Source organism: Vidua macroura, chromosome 23 (assembly GCF_024509145.1).
Source record: "Vidua macroura isolate BioBank_ID:100142 chromosome 23, ASM2450914v1, whole genome shotgun sequence".
NCBI lineage: Eukaryota > Metazoa > Chordata > Aves > Passeriformes > Viduidae > Vidua > Vidua macroura.
The window spans coordinates 1,701,180-1,723,026 of NC_071593.1; the positions used below are offsets into that span (position 1 = coordinate 1,701,180).

The following is a 21,847-nucleotide window of genomic DNA, read 5'->3' on the forward strand; positions in this document are numbered from 1 at the left end:
GCGGGCCGGGGCGGGCCGGGGCCGCGCAGGCGCGATGGCGGCGCGGGCGGCGATGGCGGCGGTGGCGGGCGGCGGGGCCCGGCCCGCGGTGGTGCTGGGCGCCATGGAGATGGGCCGGCGAGCCGGGCCCGAGGCGAGCGCCGAGCTGCTCCGCGCCTTCCTGCGTCGCCGACACCGCCTCGTCGATACCGCCTTCATGTACGCGGGCGGCGAGTCCGAACGCATCCTGGGCGCGCTGCTGGCCGGCGGCACCGAGCCCGGTAGGGCGGCGGAGGGCGGGCTGCCCTCGGGGGAGAGGGGCTGCCTCGGGGCCCGTGTCTGAGGAGAGGGGGCTGCCCTGAGGAGAAGGGTCTGCTTTGCCAGGCTGACACTGTCCTTTAGGAGAAGGGACTTGGCCAGGACTCCTTCGGTGAGGAGAGGGGTCTTTGCTGAGGAGAAGGGATTTCCCTGAGGAGAGGGGACTTGCTGGGAACCGTGCCCTGAGGAGAGGGTCCTTCCTTGAGGAGGGTTGTCCCTGAGGAGGTCTCATCTCTTCTGCCAGGCTGACACTGTCCTTGAGGAGACGAGACTTGCCCAGGACTCGTTCCCCGAGGAGCAGGGTCTTCCCTGTTAGGCTAATGCCCTCCCTGAGGAGATGGCACTTCTCTGGGGAAGGAGAAAGGTCTTCCCGGCCAGTCTGAGGCCGTTCCCACGGGCAAGGGCCCTCCTCAGAGTCCATTCCCTGAGAAGAGGGATCTTCCCTACCCGCGAGGAAAACGGGAGTTGCCCCAGGCCCATCCCCTTAGGACAGGAGTTCTCCCTGCTGATGCCGTGCCTGAGGGGCCGACCCCCAGACCCTGAGGAGCAGACCTTCACTGCCTGGGGCAGACCCTCAGTCCCTGCAGACGGAAGCCTCCCCTGCCAAGCTGACGGGATTCCTGAGGAGAGGCATCTTCCCTGAAACACCTCAAGCACTTATGTCATTTATCCCCACTCCCCTCCTCAAGGTGAAAACATCCTTGCTCATTCCTTCTCTCTTTGCCAGTGGAAGTGGCCACCAAGGCCAACCCATGGGATGGGAAAACACTGAAGCCCGAGAGCGTGCGCTCCCAGCTGGACACGTCCCTGGAGAGGCTGCAGAGGAAGAGTGTGGAGCTCTTCTACCTCCACGCTCCTGACCATGGCACCCCAGTGGAGGAAACCCTGCGTGCCTGCAATGAGCTGCACAAAGAGGTGAAGTGCAGAGTCCGAGCCTGGACAATCCTTGATTCCCTCCTTCCCATTGCTTTTTTTAAACCAGGGCTGCTTGTTTTGCCCGTCTGCAGTGCTGGGTTTGTGCAGCTCAGTAAAGAGGAGACAGAGCCCAGGGCAGAGCTGAGCAGCCATTGCTCTTTGTGTGCTCACGTGGTGCACTTTGTTCCAAAGAGCTCTTGGAACATCTGAACTTTGCTTCCAGCACTGTTAACAGTCTGGGTTAAGATTAGTGCTGGTAATGGGTAAAGATTCCTGAGGTTTTTTTTTTTTTTCTGGTTATATCATTTAAACTAGAAGGTGTGAATTCCAAATGAACAGAAAATGGGGAATATTTTTGTCATGTCTTAATAATTCATAGTCCATCAGAAAAGGTGGACAGGAATTAACCCTTCTGGACTAAAATTTGGTGACTGTCCTTTTCACTGTACCCATCTTGGGCTGTCTGGGTCCAGATGAACTTTGAAACACTGGAACTGAATTCCCTTGTATTCCTCTGCAGGGGAAGTTTAAAGAGCTTGGCTTGTCAAACTACGCCGCGTGGGAGGTGGCAGAAATCTGCGCCATCTGCAAGTACAACAACTGGGTGATGCCAACTGTGTACCAGGTGAGGGAAGGGGAAAGCTTGGATTTGGGCTCCCCAAATCTAGGACCAGCCCCAGTGTGCCAGATAGAAACGCAGAAGGAATCTGCTGCAGTTAGTCTGGGAAGTTACAGTCATTGAGGTTGGAAAAGACCTCCAGTCCCAGCTGTGCCTGGTGCCTACCTTGTCACCCAGCCCAGAGCACTGAGTGCCACGCCCAGGCCTTCCTTGGATACTTCCAGGGATGGGGACTCCAAACCTCCCTGGGCAGCCCCTGCCAAGGCCTGAGCACCCTTCCAGTGAGGAAATTCAGGAAGCTGAGCAAGGTCACTGCTCAGAAACAGCTCAGTGTGTTCACCGCTGGAGCCAGCGACTCCCCTGCCATGGAGCTTCAATTATTTGCAGTCATTCAGCATGTCTGTTCCTAAGCAAATCATAGCTTTGTGTGATCTGAAGCCGCTCTCTCGGATGGGTATTGCCAGGGAAGGGTGGGAAAAGGCAGCTGCTGTGCCCTGAGCTCTGTCTGAGGCTGTCTCCCACCCCGTGCAGGGAATGTACAACGCGACCACACGCCAGGTGGAGGCCGAGCTGTTCCCCTGCCTCAGGCACTTTGGGCTGCGCTTCTACGCCTACAACCCGCTGGCAGGTACAGGGGCAAGGCCAGGCTTTGGGACAAAACTCTGAGGAATGGGGGCTCTGCAGAGCCAGCCCATCCCCAAACCTGCTGCTCCCTTCATCCCAGGGGGGCTGCTGACCGGCAAGTACAAGTACGAGGACAAAGACACACGCCAGCCCACTGGGAGATTTTTTGGGAATGACTGGGCTCAGGCCTACAGGGACAGGTATGTCCTGAGCTGACAGACAAGCAGGAATGGTTGCATGAAAAAAATACTCTCTAATAGTCAGCTGAGAGGAAGCAGAATTGACCAAAGCTTAGGATTATGTCAGCACACGTGGTTGGGGCTGTGATGTGTGAGTGGGCTCTGCAGGGTGGTTTTTAGGCTCAGCTTCCTCACAGCTCCCAGAGGAGATTGCAGAAGTCCTCCAAGGCTACAAAGAGTTGTATGAGGCTTCCTGAAAGCCTTTTGATTGGAATATAGATGTACCACTGACTAGAGGTCCCAAGGGCAATAACAATGACTTTTTTTTGGCAGGTACTGGAAAAAACACAATTTTGAGGGAATTGCACTGATAGAAAAAGCTCTGAAAGAGGCTTATGGCTCCACTGCACCCAGCCTGGCATCTGCTGCACTGCGCTGGCTCTACAACCACTCCAAACTGCAGGTGAGAGCTTCACCTGGGCACTGCTGCCATGGCTCACAAACAGGGAAATTTCAGTGTAGGTGTCTTTTAATCCTGTGGGACTGTGGCATTCTAAAGTGAATATTGCTGTACTCTGCTGGGCAGCAGGAGTGAGGCAGCTCTGCCTTTCCCCATGTGTTCAGAACTGGAAGCTTCAAGTGCAGGATTTTAGGTGCCAGTTACTGGGGTCTTGGCTTCCCACGCACTCAGCTTCCCAGCAAGGAGAGGACTTGCCTTTCAGTGGACTAGGAAACTAATGCTTAATATTCCTCATGTTCCCTAAATGTTCCTGTAGCCCATCATAAAGTAGGATTTGGCAGCTTCTGAGGATTTGGAGTGACTTGGGAATGTCCTGGCCTAGTGAGCAGAATTTGTGGTGTCAGTTGCTTAATTCCTGGATGTTCTTGAGTGGAAAGAAATGCTTTGGCCCGCAGTGGCTTGGGAGGTGAACTTTCTTTTGGGATCAGCAACACCTCCCATCTCTTCCTAGGGTTCTCTTGGAGATGCAGTGATCATTGGGATGTCCAACTTGGAGCAGCTGGAACAGAACCTCAACTACAGCGAGGAGGGTCCCCTGCTGCCGGCCGTGGTGCAGGCGTTCGACGAGGCCTGGAACCTGAGTGCACACGACTGCCCCAACTACTTCCGCTAGGGAAGGAGGGCTGGGACACCTGGCACAGGCTCTGGAGACTTGGGAGAGGTACTGCCCACCCCACCTTCCATGGCTGGGGGGCTGCAGGTTTTTCCTGAATCAGTGAAGCTTTGTAAAATCCACACCTGTGCCTTAGTCCTCTCTCCTGGCCCCTCGGCTTCCCCAGCACTGCCCGTGATTCAGGATGCAGGTGATCAGGAAAATGAACACCTTAACAAGGTGAAGGCCTGTGTTCTGCTTTAATGTCAAATCTTAAATAATTACATACAAGAATAAAAGCTCTTTCTAGTGCAGAGCCCATCTCTGATATGTGCCTGGAGCCTGTCATCTCTTTGGCAGCACTTGGGGACTTTGAATCACAGAATTTCAGGATGGTTTGGATTGGATGGTCCTTAAATCTCATCTTGTTCCACCTCCTGCCATGGGCAGGGACACGTTCCACTATCCCAGGGTGCTCCAAGCCCCATCCAGCCTGGCCTTGGACAGTTCCAGGGATAAGGCAAAATTTCAAGGATTGAGCTAAGTATCTTCTTCTGTGTCAGAATAACAAACCCTCAGGATCTTTCCCTTTGTGCTATATCAAAATTCCATTACATTTAGAGCCTTCCTACCCAGTTTTCATGTTTGAGCTGGAATTTCCTCAGATCCCAGGATACACCATCACTAACAGGCAGCAGCAACAACTGTCTGAAGTTTTACATATATATTTATATAAATATAAAAAAAGCATAGTTAGGTCATTTCCTATAAAGATCATCCCAGTCCAGGTGCACCCAGGGAAGAGAAATATCTTCCTCTTTTTGTCCCTAAAATAGAACTGTCTGGTGTCCAAGCTGTTAGTCCTCATTGCTGCCATCATCATCATCCTCCTCTTCCTCCTCCTCTGCTTCATCTCCCACGAGCTTTTGGAAGTCTCCCGTCTCAGAATTCCACAGAAACTTCATGGTGACTTTAAATTCTGCCATCTCGTAGCCAAAGAGTTTCTAGGAGAGGACACAGATCTGTCACTCCTGCTTTACTGCCTCTGTGCCCAGCCTAGCAAAACAGTCAATTCCGCTTCCAGGGGGAAGTGGAGCAAAGCAGGAACCAAAATAATTGCTGCTGAGTTTTAGGAGATGTGTTAATTAATTCGTGGTTATTTTGTGTCAGGAAGCAGGGCTGCTGTGTTACTCACCAGCACACGGGCCTGTTCTGGGGTGAGAACATCCCCTTCCTTGCAGACTTCGTAATCCGAAAGCAGCGTCACCACTCCTGCAGAGCAAAACCCCTGGAAATAGGATCCCAGGCACTGGGAGCTCCCCTGGAACGTGGGGGCAGAGCCAGGACTCCCTCCAACACCACCCCTTAGAGCTGACACCTTCCCAAGCAGCATCAGTGCACCCCAAGGAGATGGGTGAGATCAGCTCTAAAACCCCACACCTGGTTCCCAAGTGGGTTAATTCCAGTTGTTTCCACTGGAAAGGATGGCATTCCCCAGAAATCTGGGGGCTTTACTCAGCCTTTGACACGAGTTTGGGAACAACAGCACAAGGATAGAAGGAGTTCTAGCCCCAGCCCCACAAGGAGAAAGTTGTCCCTCAGGTTTTCTCCAGACCCAAATCCTGCTCTGTGTTTTCTCCAGACCCAAATCGTGCTGTACCTTTCTTCAGCGCCGTGGGCAGCCCCAGCTGCCGCAGCTGCGGCTCCATGGAGTGGGGGAACTGCTCCAGGGGCCCCGTGTCCAGGCTGACCCCGTACGGCGCCTTGTTCCCAGCACGGGCAAAGTCCAGCTCCCGGAACTTGGAGAACCACCTGGGACAGGGGTGGGCAACAAGAGCTTCAGCTGGGGGAGGAACACCCTGGGCTGAGACAGGGACTGGGGCACAGCTTCCTGAGGATCTGGTGTTACTTAGGGAGGCTGTGGCTGCCCCTGGATCCCTGGAAATGCCCAAGGGGGTGGAATGAGATGGGCTTTAAGGTCCCTCCTGTGGTAAGCACATTTCTCTCTCAGGATTTTTTATTGAGGTGCACAGAGAGAAATAAAAGAGAAAACCATTTCTATTTCTGCTCCTAGTTTTTCTCTTGTGGAATGTGTTTGGAGAATTGTTTACTCAGAGTGAGCGCTTAGTTAGATCACGGTAGATTGTTTGGGCCTGATGGCCAATCGGATCTACTTTGTCTGGACTCTGGAGAACAGAGTTACGAGTTGTGAGTTAGTGAGATATGATAGTTAGAGAAAGTAGCATGTAGTATTTAGTATCTTCTTTTATATAGTATATTAATGTATTATAACATAATTATAATAAAGAAATCATTCAGCCTTCTGAAATAGAGTTAGACATCATCATTCTTCCCATTGAGTTCACCAACACGTACCCTCCCAACCCAAACCCTTCCATGACTTCTGCTGTTGCAGGAATGGCTGACAAAGACAAGTGGAAAAGGCCCATGAGACCATCCCTGCTTTAAGGGAAGCAGCAGGGAATGCTGGGGTTTTGTGACAACAAAAAGGCTGTGCCAGGGTGGTACTTACTCATCCACCTCGTCCCTGGTGCGGTTGGTGAAGAGGAGCCCGACCTCCCCTCTCAGGTGTTTGCTGACCTGGAAGAAAGGAGCATCCATGGGACTGGGGAGCAGCAGGGAGTCACCTGCAGGGCTCAGTCCTGCACTGCTCCACTCAACAGAGCTTTCATGGCAGGACATGGGTGGATTCGGTTAAAACCCGCACAGAAGGGTGACCCCAGGATGTTACTCCAGGATGTGAACGTGCCAGGTGAAGCTGTAGGACTCGCAGAGAAGCTCAGCAGGTACCTTGTGCAGGTTCTCCTTGTACTCGCTGCTCGGCTCCCGGCCCAGCGCCACCATCATCACCTTGTTCTTCCCGAAGAAGATCCTGCCCAGGACGAGGAGGAGGAGGAGGAGGAGGAAGATGTCAGCCCTGGAGCTCATCCCCTGGGCATGCCCCACCCCGCACCACCCCCTGCCCACCTGCTGTGCTTCCAGGCGTTCCGCACATCCTTCAGCCTGTTGTTCCTCATGTTGGCCACGGAGAAGACGAAGATGTACTTGTAGGTGTCCACACAGCGCCGCAGCTGCGGGGGAGCCGTTACCGGGACCGGGACGGGCACGGGGGGCGGGGGGTACGGGCAGGACGGGGAGAGGGGAGAAGGGCCCGGGCCCGGGCCAGACTCACCTCGGCGATCAGCGCCTGCTTGGCTTCCAGCCCCTTGCGGGGCGTCCGCGTCAGGGACACTGCGGGGAGCGGAGAGAGCGTCAGGGAGGTCTGGGGATGGAGGTGGGAATGAAGGATGGGAGAGGGGAAAGGGATGGAGAAAGGAACGAGAGATGCGTAAGGAGTCGAGGGATGGGGAAGGGGATGGGGATCGGGCAAAAGACAAGGGATAGGGCAGGGGACGGGGACGATGGATGGGGTAGAGAAATGAGAAAACGACGGAGAAGGGGACAGGAATGGGGAAGGGGACGATGAAGGAGATGGGGAGAGGGAAGGGGGTGATGGGGAATGGGATCATCAAGGAATGAGAAAGCGACGGAGAAGGGGACAGGAGTAGGGAAGGGGACAGGAATGGGGGTGGGAGAGGGACGTGCCCGGGCAGGGTGTCGGGACTCGGTTGCGGGCCCCGCTCCCACCTTTGCGGTCCCGCTTGGACTTGGGCATGGTTCCGCCGTGCTCCGAGGCCCCCGCGCCGCGCGCGGGCTGCTGGGAGCGGGCGGGGCTGCCCCGTACGCTGCCTGCGCGCTCCCCGCGGTGCTGACGCCCTTTCCCCGCGCAGGCGGCGGCGCGGGCGGTCCCGCGGCGCAGAAGGCCCCCCGGGCGCCGGGGCCGCTGTCATGGCGGCGGGAACGCGGGCGCTGCTGCCGCTCCTGGTGCTGCTGCCTTTGGCCGCCGCCGTCTACGAGGACCAAGTGGGCAAGTTCGACTGGTGAGCGCCGGGGTCTCACCGGGTTGGGTCCCCTCTCCCGCGGACAGGCCCGCCGCGCCGCTCCCGGCCCGGTCCCATTTCGGCGGCGCTCCCGTTCCCTCTCGCAGGAGGCAGCAGTACGTGGGGAAGCTCAAGTTCGCCTCCCTGGAGGCCTCGCAGGGCTCCAAGAAGCTCGTCGTGGCTACCGAGGAGAACGTGGTGGCCGCCCTGAACTCCCGGAGCGGCGAAATCCGTGAGTGCGGCCGCCTCGGGCCGAGGGTCGTGCGGGGGTGCCGCTGCTTCTCCGGAAAGGTTAACGCTGCTCCGGGGCTCGGCCGCCGGGTCAGAGCCCTGCCTGAGGGCTGGCTCTGGGAGCGGCCTGAAAAGCGCCGTTCGCTTGTGTTAAAATTTTTGGAGTTTAATAGTAACGAAAATAGTAATAAAAATTAGCATAACAAGAGACAACGAAAAGCAAAGAATTGCGGACGTCCGGGCGCTCTTGCACTCTGCCACAAAGCACACCTTGCTAACAAAGCACACCTTGCTAACAAAGGATTACCCCTTAAAAGCAATAGCTTGTTGCATATTCATATATTCCATCCATAATTCAAACATTTCTTTTCAAACCAGGGTGTTTCTGCTTAATTTTAGCTTTCCCCCCTCATCTCAGAAATCAATTTTCTTGGGTCCTCGAGGTCTGAGCGTTCTTGATAAGGAGGCAGTAATTTTTTTCTTGGGATCTTGGTGTCTTGTTGCTGTTATCTCTATCCAAACAGGATAATGCGAAGAATTTCTTGATTATCTTTCCCATTTCTTGCACTATCTACAAATAGTATCTTACATCACATATTATGCTTTGGCCTAAAAGCGACATTTACCGCACTGCTTAGAAAAAGATGAATACAGCACTGCTTAAAAGCGATCAGTGCAGCACTCGGCAGCCATGCACGTACAGGATTCCTTTGAACCTCTGCAGAGGCAGGCCATGATTTCTCAGGAGCGGCGCGGGGCTGAAGGCTGTCGGGAGCCCAGGAATGCCGTGCGGGCACAGACTCTCCCTGCTCTCTCTCGCAGTGTGGCGCCACGTGGACAGGGGCACGCCCGAGGGAGCCGTGGATGCCGTGCTGACCCACGGGCAGGGTAAGGGCTGGGGCAGCGCAGCAACGCCGCCGTTCACTCCGCCGGTAACAGACCGCTACCGCGGGTCTGAGTTAGGAGAGTGATCGATTTCTAGCTACTTATGTTTTAGAGTTACATTTACAGTTATAGATAACTGTATATTATATATTTCATATAATATATAGTTAAATATAGCTGTAAACATAAATGCTATAACTATATATAGTTATAAATATATATATTATAACTATATATTATATTTTTATAATTTTTATTTCGTTGTAATTTTATTGTATTTTATAACTTTAATATTATTTATATTATATTATATTATATATTTAATAATTATATTTTATTATAATATATTATTATATCGTTATAATACATAAGAATATATTAAATCCTATATTATAATAATATATTGTATTATGTAATACTAATATATTAATATTTTATTAATATATAACTATAATATATTTAACTATAGTTATATGTGTAAATATACATATTTATATGTACTTATATATTTATTTTTATATTTTTAATATATTTATTTATCTATATAAAAGATATATTTATATATAAATTTATATATGTTTATATATAAAAATATATTAAAATATATATTTATGTATTTAAACTTTTTATATTTATATATTTATATATAAAAATCTATTTTATTTGTATATATTTATATAGTTATAGGTTTATAGTTATATTTCTTTATAGTTATGTTTTACCCCCTGAGTTGTTATCAAGGGACAGCGGGTTTGGGATGTTTGGGAGGGTCAGCTTGTCACTATGGTGACTGCTGACCTCCAGTCAGGATCTGAGGAAGTGACCTCCACCTCTGGACAGTGAAGGAGGAGTCGATGGACAGAACTTTGGGGGGGCTAAAGGGTTAAAAGGTGAAACCTCCACTGTGTGGGTAAGCACGTGGTGGGAAAAATCCTCTGCTCCCAGCGCTGTAACATTTTCTCTATTCAGTCTTCTGTAGTATTTTTGATAGGGTTTAATAAACCTTTCTAAATTTCTGAAAAGTGAGCAGCTGTTTCTCACAGGGGCACGTGCCAGGGCTGTCAGGGCTCCTGGAGTGTGGAGCCAGCCTTGGAGCACAGGCAGGACGTGCAGAGCCCATCCCTTTGCTGGCCCGTGCTGGGTGCCAGCGCTGTGCTTGTCCCCTCCCCTCCTCTCCAGATGCCATCACCGTGTCCAGTGCTGGGCGGATTCTGCGTTCCTGGGAGACCAACATCGGGGGCTTGAACTGGGAGACCTCCCTGGACACTGGCAGGTGGGATTTCCTGTCTGCACAGGTTGGTTCTCCTTGTAGGGCTGGTCTGGGAGGGAAGAAATGGGTCATGGACTCAGTCTGGGCTGGCATTGTAGGGAAAGATCAGTCAGATGTACAGGTTCCAAAACAAATTTTGGGTGATTTTTTTCTGAATGCCTCAACCTTGTGGAGAATCCCAGAGTCACTGAGGTTGGAAAAGCCCTCCCAGACCATCCAGTTCAACCTGTGACCAATCCCCACTTTTTCCCCAGCCCAGAGCACTGAGTGCCATGTCCAGGACACCTCCAGGGATGGGGACTCCAGACCTCCCTGGGCAGCCCCTGCCAAGGCCTGAGCACCCTTTCCATGGGGAAATTCCTCCTGATGTCCAAGCTGACCCTTCCCTGGCCCAGCCTGAGGCCGTTCCCTCTGCTCCTGTCCCTGTTCCCTGGGAGCAGAGCCCAAACCCCCCAGTTGTCCCCTCCTGTGCAGAGCCAGAAGGTCCCTCCTGAGCCTCCTTTTCTCCAGGCTGAGCTCCTTTCCCAGCTCCCTCAGCCTCTCCTGGTGCTCCAGCCCCTTCCCCAGGGTAAAATAGGAAAAGAATTCCCTAATTGCTGGTGCCTGTGCTCAGTTTCCAGGGGGCTGCCCTGGTGGGGCTCCCCGAGGCAGTGAAGTACGTGGCAGTGCTGAAGAAGGCGGCCCTGTCTCTGCACTACCTGTCCAACGGGCACCAGAAGTGGGTGGAACACCTGCCAGAAAGGTGAGAACACCTCTAGGGAGAGGTGTGAGCCCCTGGCATGGGGCAGAGGGAAGGGGGCTGCACCTGCCTTGTGCTTCTGCAAGCTGCAGTGTGAGAGGATGATGCTTCATGGTTGCTGCCTGTCCTGCAGTGAGAGCACTCAGTACGAGCTGCTGTATTCCCGTGGCACTGGAGTGATCCACGTGGTTGGCATCGTTCCCCAGAGCCACCTGAATGTGCTGACATTCAACGTAGAAGATGGAGAAATCACAAGACAGGTAGCGGAGCCAAAATGCTGGATATGATGTGAACAAATGCGCTTCCAACCCTGTGGTGTGGCGGGCAGAGAAATCGATTGTTGTGCCACGGGGAGCCCTCCCTTTCCCTGAGGCATTGCCCCCACACCAGGGATTTCATGGCTGAATGCCCTGAAAGCCAAACTGAACTAGACTGGCAGCTGTTAGTCAAGATTCTCCCATAACCCTCAGGCTGACGGGCAGCTTTTCTCAGTTGTGGCTAAAAATAACTGACTTAACTTGCTGTTGTGTGCACGTGGGTGCTGTGCAGGCTGTGTGCTGCTGAGCCCTGGCTGTGTCTCTCTGCAGGTGAGGGTGGCAGCCCCGTGGCTGGGGGCCCTGCAGGGCTCCTGTGCCGTGGTGGGCGAGGCCGTGCTGGTGTGTGTGGACGCGGCCGCGCGCTCGCTGCACGTCTGCGCCCTGGACTCGGAGCAGGACATGAGGCACATCCCCCTGCAGGTGAGCACTGCTGCAGGAGCATTCCTGTCATTCCTTGCCTGACTGGTCTGGTTCCAGTTGGAACTGGTTCCCTGTGGTGACAGCCTGGTCAGAGAGTGAGAAAGCTGGATCAGTTTTCCCAGAATCAGCCTGGGGAACATTAGGGAGCTGGAGAGAAGGAATTCTAAACAATCTGCACCTGGTGTTTTGTAATGAGCTGTATTGCCCGTGAGTTTGTTTGCTGAAGGGTGGCTTCTTAATTAGCCCATGGTGATGGTGTTTTAATTAAAGGACCAGTCAGATCCACCTGTAGCAAATTAGGGTATAAAAAGCAATGGGTTTCTTAATAAAGTGAATTAGCCTTCTGTGAATGTCTTGAGAGTCCATGTCAATTATTACCTGGTCCTGACCCGTTATGGTGACATCTCTCCAGTCTGTTGGTGAACTGGGGGGTGACTGAAGATGGGGGGTCATGCTCTGTAAATTGAGGGAAGGATGGGAAAGCTTTTTGTCTGTTTTTCCTTCTGGATCGATGTCTTCTGAGCTTTGCTCCAATGGAGCCTCAGCCTTGCCTGCTCCTGCTCTGTCCCCTGACTCAGGGAGTCTCTGACTGCTGCTGGGGGGAGGGAGCTGTTGGTCTTAGTGAAGGACGACTCCCCCAGCACATGTGCTTGTCTCCCCTGCAGTCCCTGGAGCTGGAGTTTGCAGATGACTTCCAGGCCAGGATCTTGGCCACTCAGCCCAGTGTGACCAGCGCCTCACGGACTCAGTTCTTCCTGCAGCTGTCCCCAAGCCACTTCTCCCTGCTGCAGTACAAGCAGGGGCTGCTCAGCCACCTCCGGGACTTCCAGCAGGTACCTGAGAGAGACCAGGGACAGGGCCAAGTGCAGCTGAACGTCCTTCACACTGCTGGGCCAGCTGACAGGTTTTAAAAGTCTCAGTAACTCTGGGTATCGTGGCTCAAAAACCTGTGGCAGGTCAACTGTTCCCATCTTTATGAGAAGTAGGTCTTTCTTATTTTTGAGTTGGGGGAAACCATACAATTTAATATTTGGTTGTGACAATTCGTCTGCTTTTAATTCCACTGTGGTTTTATTTACTTCACAAGTACTTTTTGGTGGGGTTTGGGTGTTTCTTGAGGGTGTTTTTTAATGATTTCTTGCTATTTTTTTTTCCTTTTCCAGGCAGCTCTGGTGAGTTTTGCAACAACCGGGGAGAAGACGGTGGCCGCTGTCCTGACATGCAGGAGTGAACTGGTCAGCACAATTCCTGTCCTCTGGGACCAGCCCAGCTCTGGGGATGTGCACTGGGGGTGGGCTCCACTGGTGTTTCACAGGCCCAGGGATGGGAAGCCCCTTGAGGAAGAGGAGGATTTGATAAGTTTCAGTGATAAGCAAGGCTTGAGTACGTCCAGCTCAGGCTGTGGCTGGCTCAGTGAATATCCTGTTTCAGGTAGGTGGGCATGTGACAAGGAATTGGCTTTCCTGATCCACAGAGGATTTCAGTTCTTGGAGCTATCAAACATACTTTCATTTTTATCAGAAACAGAATAGAACAGAACAGAGCTGTTTTCCTGCCTGATATCACAGGCAAGCTGAGACTTGTCAGACACTTAAAAACCTAATTTTCTGCTTTACTGGTGTCTGAAGCCATGTTACATCTCCTCTCATCCTCCCTTCAGAAACCTGGCAGCTCCGATGGCCTCCATGCTGGCAGCACTCTGGAGGATGCCCGGAGGCAGGTATGGGGTGCTCTTGCTCCCAAGTTCTTGTCAGTCCATTTTATTCCTTCACCTGCAGGAGCAGAATGACAGAGGTCTTACACCAGCTGTACAACCTAATACAGCTTAAAAATATATTGAAGCCTCAATTTTTGGGCATGGAATTCTGCTGCAGGATTTGGTGTGGTGTGGGTGTAACCCTTGTTTTCTGCCCATTGCTACAGGATTCTTTAATCTGCTCCAATCAAACCTACAACATAAACCTCTACCTGGTTGAAACTGGGCAAAGGTTGTTGGATACCACGATCACCTTTAGCCTGGAGCAAGGAGGGGCCAAGCCACAGCAGGTGAGCAAGGAGGGGTTATTTCAGTCCTTGCAGTGCTCCCCCTTCCCTGGTTTGGCAGGATGGGATCCCTTCAGCCAAGGGGAAAAGCATTCCAGGGACTACAGCATCACTTTGCTCTGGTTTCACCTGATTTCTGCAGTCTTCAAGGAGGTGATGTGATCATTAATCTCACTGTTTTCCTTGCTTTTTTTTTTTTTTTTTTTTTGTTTGTTTGTTTGTTTTTTCCCAGCTGTATATCCAAGTTTTCCTGAAGAAGGATGACTCTGTGGGCTATCGAGCCTTGGTGCAGACAGAAGACCACATGCTCATGTTCCTCCAGCAGCCAGGTGACTCCCAAAACCAGCTTCCTCCATTTGTAACAGTCACCAGGAGAAAATTCTGTGTCCTCAAGGATTGTATTTTATCATTACTTTCCTTGGAAGCTGAAAAAATTAACTTAACTCTTCTGAGTCCCTTGAAGGACACAGGAGACTCTTTCACCCTCACCTGGACAAACAATTCTGCCCTGTTTTGTGTGGGCAGAGCATTTAGATTTCAGGGGGTTTCTGCAGATTTCAAAACTCTTTTTGTAGGATGAGAGTGTAAGTTCTGGTGTAGATCTTCCTCAAAGATTTTCAGAAAAGGTCCTCATGACAAAAATGTTAATTTGCAGAAAGGGTTGAAAGTTCCATCTCAGCAACGTGAATTTTGTGGGGCTCTAAAGGAATCCAGGAGTTCACACTGTGAATCTCTTCTTTTAAATAGACTCAATGACTGGAACCCTTCTAAAGCACCAGGTTGCTTTTACTGATTCTGAGGTTTTCTTCCCAGAAGTGGCTCCTGTTGTATGAAGTACTTGTCTTTTATGAAATAATTAATTTAATTATATTAGATATTTATGCACTGTTTTGCATTTCATTTAGGGACATTTAGAGGTGATTCGCATTTCAGAGATGCACTGAAAGATACTCTTATAATGAATGAGTCAATTCCCAAATATCAAGTTGATTTTTCCAATATTCTGCTCTTATTTCTTTCCAGGAAAAGTTGTGTGGAGCAGAGAGGAGTCTCTGGCAGAGGTGGTGAGCTTGGAGATGGTGGATCTGCCTCTGACAGGCGCACAAGCTGAGTTGGAGGGAGAATTTGGAAAAAAAGCAGGTGAGTTTAACAGAATTACCTCTGTGAGTTTGTTTTCCTTCCTAAATAAATGTGTTTATTGTTTTCTCTTTACTCCAAGCTGAGAGATTAATTTAAATCTCTATGGATGCCAATTAAAATGAGCAGAACTAAACCTTTTTCTGTCTAAACCTTGGAAATCCAATCCAGATGACATGAATACATTACATTGTTACATTAAAAAAGTCAGCAGCAGTAGGAAGGATTTTGGCCATGTCTCCTAAATGTTTCCTGTGACTCTTTCTGGAAGACTCTTTTCCAATAGCTTTTTTTTTTTTTTTTTTTTTTTTTTTTTTTTTTTTTTTTTTTTTTTTTCTTTGTTTTGTCCTTCCTTGCTGTCCTGGATGCAGCCATCCAAGGTAACCCCATCTTGCATGGAGTGTGCTCTGCTCCTCCCTGATGCTTCCTGGTGCCACTGGTCCCCTCTGCTTGCTCTCCTCAGGGGCTGAAACAGAGTTGAAATCTGGTGTTTTGGTTACTTTAAGAAGTGGAATACAAACCCTGATTGGGCAGAATTAAGTATTTTTAATTCCTCTGAGTGCAGAGGGATTTCTGTAGAGGTGGGGGAGCTGTAGATGGACACAGTGAGAAGAAACAAAATCCTCTGCATGCAGGTTTGCTTTCAGTTGATCAGGGCATATTTTGGAATGAGTGTGGAGTGGGAAAGGTTGGTAAATGCAGGAGTCTGTCACAGAAATGGCAACTGTAACTTACTGCAGAGGGGGAGGCAAGGAGTTCCCCAGGTTTGTGCATGGCAGTGTCTGACAGCACAGTTTCAGCTCTGGGGTGGGACGGGTGTGTTTTCCCTCCTGGTGTCACTGGGTGCCACTTGCAGATGGTTTGCTGGGAATGTTCCTGAAGCGACTCTCGTCCCAGCTCATCCTGCTGCAAGCCTGGACTGCCCACCTCTGGAAGATGTTCTACGATGCCAGGAAGCCCCGGAGCCAGATCAAAAACGAGATTAACATTGACAATTTGGCCAGAGATGAGTTCAACCTCCAGAAAATGATGGTGATGGTCACTGCCTCGGGCAAGGTGAGGAGGCCAGGGCAGGAATCTGTTTCTAGGCTGGAGCAAAGAATCTCAGCTCTGAATTCTCAGCCCTGTTTTTAGCCAGGCTTGGGAAATTATTTACCCAGAAATAATGGGAAGATGCACAGGATGTTTGTGGTGACTTTAAAGGGGACTAAGACTCAGCTTTCTTTGGGATGTGACAGAGGAGGATGCCGTGCTTGAACGGGAGAGATGTCTTCCTAAACTTTGGCTTTCCCACGTGTTTCTCCTCAGCTTTTTGGGATTGAGAGCAGTTCTGGCACCATCCTATGGAAGCAATACCTCAGGAATGTGAGACCAGGCTCCTCCTTCAAGCTGATGGTGCAGAGAACAACAGCCCATTTCCCTCACCCTCCCCAGTGCACTCTGCTCGTCAAGGACAAGGTGAGGCCCTTTCCTGCCCCTCCACTGGGCATGGAAATCTGCCCTTGCACAGGGCAATAAAACCACATTCTTGGGCATCATCTGGTTGTCACTGATGTGGGGATGGCAGGGGAGAAAGATCTGGAGGGAAGCAGACACAGAAGCCTGGGTATGATTGTGGTTGTTATGAATAAATATTTGGACAAATGTGTGTGTCCAAATAGAATATTTTCAGGATGGAGTAGCTGAACCCAGGGTATGAATAGTCAACACCAGCAAGCAACAGTTAGAAAAACACCTTTTTTTTTTTTTTTTTCACTTAACCAAGAGGCAAAACTTGCCCTGTTTTTCAGGAAACCAAGATGAGTTTTCTGTATGTCTTTAACCCCATCTTTGGGAAGAGAAGCCAAGTAGCTCCTCCTGTTCTGAAACGTCCCATTCTCCAGACTTTGCTTCTGCCTATTATGGATCAAGACTATGCCAAAGTGCTGCTCCTGATTGATGATGAGTACAAGGTAAATTGCTTTGCCTGGAGGCAGTTTTCTTCACATTCTGGTTAATTATTCCTCTCCCTTTTGGAGCAAGATGGAAAAAAATGCCATTGAGCCACATTTCATGCAAAACTATGAGGTTATTCTGGTAAGATAGACCTTATCTTGATAAACACATTAGAAATAATCTTTCTGGTTCATTCTGGGGTGGTTTTTTTGTCTGTATCAGTTGTTTTTAACCTGTGTTTCAATTCTTCTTTTCCAGGTTACACCTTTCCCAGCCACTAAAAACGTCCTTCGCCAGTTAGAAGAAATAGCCCATTCCATCTATTTTTACCTAGTTGATGCTGAGCAGGGAAAACTCTCTGGATTCAGGCTGAAAAAGGTATGGAAGGCCCATTGCACTTCCCTGAATGCCCTATGGATAATGGCAGATCTCAGTTCCCTTTCCTTCATGGAGCTTTGCTCAGAACTGGAATGTTCTGCCTCAAAACGCACCGAAGAAACTTGGGAAATCCCAAAGAAAGGGAATCTGCATCCTGCTGCTGGAGATGGTGTCCTTGGAAGATGAGATCCAAGCTCCCACATGCTTTTTCCCTGCAGGACCTGAGCACAGAGGAGATCTGGGAGGTGGCCATCCCCACAGAGGTGCAGAGGATTGTGACTGTCAAAGGGAAGAGGTCCAACGAGCACGTGCACTCCCAGGGCCGCGTGATGGGCGACCGCAGCGTCCTCTACAAGGTGCTGCTGCAGCTCTCTGTTGGCTTTTTGTTGAGGGGTTATCCTGTGGGAAGATCCCAGTACCATTCCCTGCTGCTACATTGGGATGAGCTGCCCTGTGGTGCCAGTTTTTCTTTATGGGCACCGATGTCTCTGTGGAAGAACGCTCATTTTGGAGGTTTCTTTTCAAAAGCGTTTTCGTGCAGCAATTAAGTCAGTCAAAGTCTGATGTTGTGGAAATAACAGCTTGATTTCTTGAGGTGATTCATGCTAATCTGTTCACAATATGCCCAGTGCCAGATGAAGAGCAGGAAGGTGTTTGTGGCACTGTGTCTCAGCTGTTTCTCCTTCGTCCCTAGTCCCTGAACCCCAACCTGCTGGCCGTGGTGACCGAGAGCACGGACACGCACCACGAGCGCACCTTCATCGGGATCTACCTCATGGACGGGGTCACGGGCAGGATCATCCACTCCTCTGTGCAGAAGAAGGCCAAGGGGCCTGTGCACATGGTGCACTCTGAGAACTGGGTGGTGGTAAGCTGCTTGTTTGGGGGAACCCCTAAAATCACGAGCTGAACCATATTAAAGTGATAAAAAGCAATGACCTGTAATGAAGGTCGTTCATGGTGCAAATATGGCAAAATACACATGGAATGCAAGATTCTGACAATTTTGTAAGTTCAACAAATTAGCACACTTAACAGAAACTATCCAGTTAGAGGGACAGTGAATGAAGTAATCCCCCCTTTCAGTTCTGCCCCCACTGAAGCCCCCCCATAGCTTCTAGCTCCCCATTTATTATGTCTATAATACATGGAGAAAATGAGATGTCCTTGGCTCACTATAGAGCAAAGACCAAATAAGATTCCAGCAACGTTTGCTTATTCTAAAATCTAAGGGAGGGGTAGGAAGGTGCTGCAGTTAGTTAATGAGCTATATGTATAACTCTATAATAGTAGTCTACAGAGCTACAAATATATGGAAAAGGTATAAAAACCAAAAATCTTTTTGGCATCGGGGCAGTTCCTGAACCTGCATGGAGGCAGTTTTGTGACCACCCCCTGTGATTGCCCTGGATCCTTCCCTGATACTCCTGAAACTCCTCGTTGCAGTACCAGTACTGGAACACGAAGGCCCGGCGGAACGAGTTCACGGTGCTGGAGCTCTACGAGGGCACGGAGCAGTACAACGCCACAGCCTTCAGCTCCCTGGACCGCCCCATTCTGCCCCAGGTCCTCCAGCAATCCTACATTTTCCCCTCTGCCATCAGTGCCATGGAGGCCACCATCACCGAGCGGGGCATCACCAGCCGCCACCTGCTCAGTGAGTACCTGCTCAGGGAAAGGGGAGCTCTGAAATCCAGCAAAATGCACTTTGCTGCCAAGAAGTCATGCCTGGGGGTTGTGCTGGACTCCTGCGAGTGCAGGGATAAGCACCAGGAGAGCCAGCATCCTGTTGGCTGTGAGGAATGGCCATGAGGTGCCAGATTCTTTACAGTGGTACCCAGAGCAGCAATGGCCATAAACTAAAACCCAGTAGGTTTCACCCCTGCATGAGGAAGAACTTTGCCTTGAGGGTGGCAGAACAGTGCCACAGGTGCCCAGGGAGCATCTGGAGTCTATCTCTCTGGAGACATTCCAGACACACCTGGATGCATTCCTGAGTCACCTGCTCCTGGTGACCTTGCCTGGGCAGGGTGTTTGGACTGGGTGATCCCCAGAAGACCCTTCCAACCCCAGCTGTTCTGGGATTCTCTGATTTTTGAGATGCTTTTCCTTTAATGCACAGTTGGGCTGCCCTCTGGGGCCATCCTGTCCCTTCCCAAGGCTCTGCTGGACCCTCGGCGCCCGGAGATCCCCACGGAGCAGAGCAGGTAGGGAAGGATGAGAACCTCTCTTCTGGGCTCTGGAGAGGGCTGAATTTTGTGTGAAGAGGAGCAACTTGTCCTGCCTGGACTCAGAGTTGTCTTGGCACGGAATGAAGGGAAGTTCCTTCAGGTCAGAGGTTGGACTGGATGATCTTGGAGGTCTTTCCCAACCTGAAGGATTCTGTGCTTCTGTTCCCAGTCTATGCTGATGGGATGCATTTGTCTGTATTACAGCAGGTCAGTCCTTAAACCAGCCTGGTGTCTGTATTCTCAGGGAGGAGCAGTCAGAGGAACTGGATTTTTTTAGAGTTACACTTGTAAAACTTTGGCTTAGCCTGACACAGCTGATAGATTGGATTTTCATCCTGCAGCAATAATGAATCTGCACTGGGAAAAGCTCCCAAATCTGCTGCTTTAGGTTAGCTTTTGATAATCAGGAGACACTGGTGGCACCTGCTGTGTGCTGCCTGGCTGGGGTTTGATGTCTCGTGGTGCCTTGCAGGGAGGAGAACCTGATCCCGTACTCGCCGGACGTGCAGATCCACGCCGAGAGGTTCATCAACTACAACCAGACCATCTCCAGGATGAGGGGGATTTACACAGCCCCCTCTGGCCTCGAGTCCACGTGCTTGGTGAGAGCAGGGCAGAGGGCTCAGTTTGGAATTTGGGGGTGGATCTGAATTCTGTAACTCCCGTAACACAGCTGCTCACAGCGTAACCATCACTCCTCTCCATTGGAACTGTCACCCTGAGGGAATCATTTTGGGGTTTTATGGGGTTTTATTTGGGGTTTTATGCTCCAAGCTGCCTCCCCAGCTCCTGATCTCCTCCCTGCAGGTTGTAGCCTACGGGCTGGACATCTTCCAGACGCGGGTGTACCCCTCCAAGCAGTTTGATGTGCTCAAGGACGACTACGACTACGTGCTGATCAGCAGCGTCCTCTTCGGGCTGGTCTTTGCCACCATGATCACCAAGAGACTGGCCCAGGTGAAGCTGCTGAACCGGGCCTGGCGCTGAGGGAGGCCCAGCCTGGAGCAGCTGGGCCGGGCTGGGATGCCAGCCCCGCCGAGGGATGGATCCAAACACCTCTATTCCATTTGGCTGGAAGATATTTGTGAGGAAAAGCTGCTGGAGGAACAAAACCTGCACTGCCCACGTGTCTCCCGCGAGGAGGAACGGAAGAGATGAAAAATAGAGACTTTTGTAGTCTGTTCTGACTGAAAAAGAAGGTCCCAAATCTCCCTTAAAGCCTCAAAATCAGTGTCTCCCTGATGTTGGTGAAGAGAATCCTGAGGATTTGTGTCCTGCTCATCCTGGGCTCTCCCTTGGTGCCAGCTGTGTCCCACATCTGGCAGCGAGGAGGGTTGTTGACTGTGCCAGCTGTGCCCCACATCTGGCAGCAAGGAGGGTTGTTGACTGTGCCAGCTGTGCCCCACATCTGGCAGCGAGGAGGGTTGTTGGCTGTGCCAGCTGTGCCCCACATCTGGCAGCGAGGAGGGTTGTTGACTGTGCCAGCTGTGCCCCACATCTGGCAGCGAGGAGGGTTGTTGGCTGTGCCAGCTGTGCCCCACATCTGGCAGCGAGGAGGGTTGCTCCTGCTCCTGTGAGGAAGAGACCTTGGGTGATTTCTTTAGGACGAATGTTGGGATTTGGGTGTCTGGCAGTGGGAAACGGCCTCATGGAGCCACTGACGAAGCTGCAGAGCGATGGGAAGAATTTGAACCTAAAGTCTCTCCATGTTCTTTATTTATTATGAAAACATCAGTTCCTTCCCATTTGTTTGTTAATTTTCCTGCTTTTTTTCTGTGTTCAGAACTGGGGTTAAGGCGGGCTGGTTCAGGGGGAGGAGCCTCTCGGCTCTGAGCGCTGTGGATTTGAATTGTTCAGGTCCAGTTTGGCATCGCGTGTCCCCCCCGCGCCCCCCAGTGTTCAGATCCCAAAATAAAGCTGCGGAGCAGGGAGCGGGTTTGGGCTACTGAAGTGTTTCTTGGGCTATTTGAGGGGCTTGGGGGCTGTTTAAGTGGGCATTTGCGGCTGTTTAAATGGGTTGGGGGGGGCTATTTAGGTGGTTTTTAGGGGTTACTTAGGTGATTTTGCGGGGCGCTTTAGGTGGGTTTTTTGGGGCTGTTTAGATGGAGGTTTGGGGCTATTTAAGTGGATCTTGGGGGGCTATTGAGGTGTTTTTTGGGGACCATTGAGATGGATTTTGGGGGTGTTTAAGTGGTTTTATGGAGCTATTTCAGTGGGTTTTGAGCTACTTAAGTGGGGACTTTTGGCTGTTTAAGTAGGGATTTTTTTGGTATTTACTTGGGGGAGTTGTTTCCTTATTTAAGCGTTTTGGGGGACTCTTGAAGCGGGTTTTTTTTTTCGCTATTCCGGTGTTTTTGGAGTTTTGGATGATTTTCTGGGGCCGCTCCGAGCCCTCCCTGCCCCGGGGCAGCCGCGGGGGGCGGGGTGCGCGCACGGCGCATGCGCGATCGCCGCCCCGCCTTCCCCGCGCTGCGCACGCGCCGCGCGCCAAAGTTGCTGACTCACGCAGTGCGCACGCGCCCCCGCCGCGGGCCAATGGGGCGGCGCGACGTTGCGCGGTCGCCGCCCCGCCGG

At 51.1% G+C, this 21,847-nt stretch overlaps 3 protein-coding genes across 3 annotated transcripts; 2 read left to right on the forward strand and 1 right to left on the reverse strand.

Annotated features, from left to right (window-relative positions):
• Positions 1 to 34: 34 nt before the first annotated feature.
• On the forward strand, positions 35 to 4,074 carry AKR7A2 (aldo-keto reductase family 7 member A2). The gene is made up of 7 exons (XM_053997749.1): positions 35 to 260; positions 1,025 to 1,212; positions 1,733 to 1,837; positions 2,363 to 2,459; positions 2,556 to 2,655; positions 2,968 to 3,097; positions 3,606 to 4,074. The coding sequence occupies exons 1-7, from the start codon at positions 35 to 37 to the stop codon at positions 3,765 to 3,767; spliced, it is 1,008 nt and encodes a 335-aa protein (XP_053853724.1). The 3' UTR covers positions 3,768 to 4,074.
• A 381-nt stretch (positions 4,075 to 4,455) lies between these two features.
• Positions 4,456 to 7,463, reverse strand: MRTO4 (MRT4 homolog, ribosome maturation factor). Its single transcript, XM_053997750.1, has 8 exons — positions 7,395 to 7,463; positions 6,940 to 6,998; positions 6,735 to 6,838; positions 6,558 to 6,639; positions 6,280 to 6,347; positions 5,407 to 5,558; positions 4,942 to 5,018; positions 4,456 to 4,750 (listed from the first exon to the last, which is right to left on the reverse strand). The coding sequence occupies exons 1-8, from the start codon at positions 7,420 to 7,422 to the stop codon at positions 4,604 to 4,606; spliced, it is 717 nt and encodes a 238-aa protein (XP_053853725.1). The 5' UTR covers positions 7,423 to 7,463; the 3' UTR covers positions 4,456 to 4,603.
• Positions 7,464 to 7,555: 92 nt separating this feature from the next.
• Positions 7,556 to 21,204, forward strand: EMC1 (ER membrane protein complex subunit 1). Its single transcript, XM_053997511.1, has 23 exons — positions 7,556 to 7,687; positions 7,795 to 7,919; positions 8,741 to 8,806; positions 9,983 to 10,076; positions 10,687 to 10,815; positions 10,946 to 11,072; positions 11,400 to 11,549; positions 12,215 to 12,382; positions 12,713 to 12,784; positions 13,210 to 13,269; positions 13,473 to 13,595; positions 13,825 to 13,921; positions 14,616 to 14,732; positions 15,586 to 15,785; positions 16,038 to 16,187; positions 16,520 to 16,681; positions 16,923 to 17,042; positions 17,261 to 17,398; positions 17,737 to 17,910; positions 18,489 to 18,699; positions 19,165 to 19,249; positions 19,746 to 19,875; positions 20,081 to 21,204. The coding sequence occupies exons 1-23, from the start codon at positions 7,596 to 7,598 to the stop codon at positions 20,258 to 20,260; spliced, it is 2,970 nt and encodes a 989-aa protein (XP_053853486.1). The 5' UTR covers positions 7,556 to 7,595; the 3' UTR covers positions 20,261 to 21,204.
• The last annotated feature ends 643 nt before the right edge of the window (positions 21,205 to 21,847 follow it).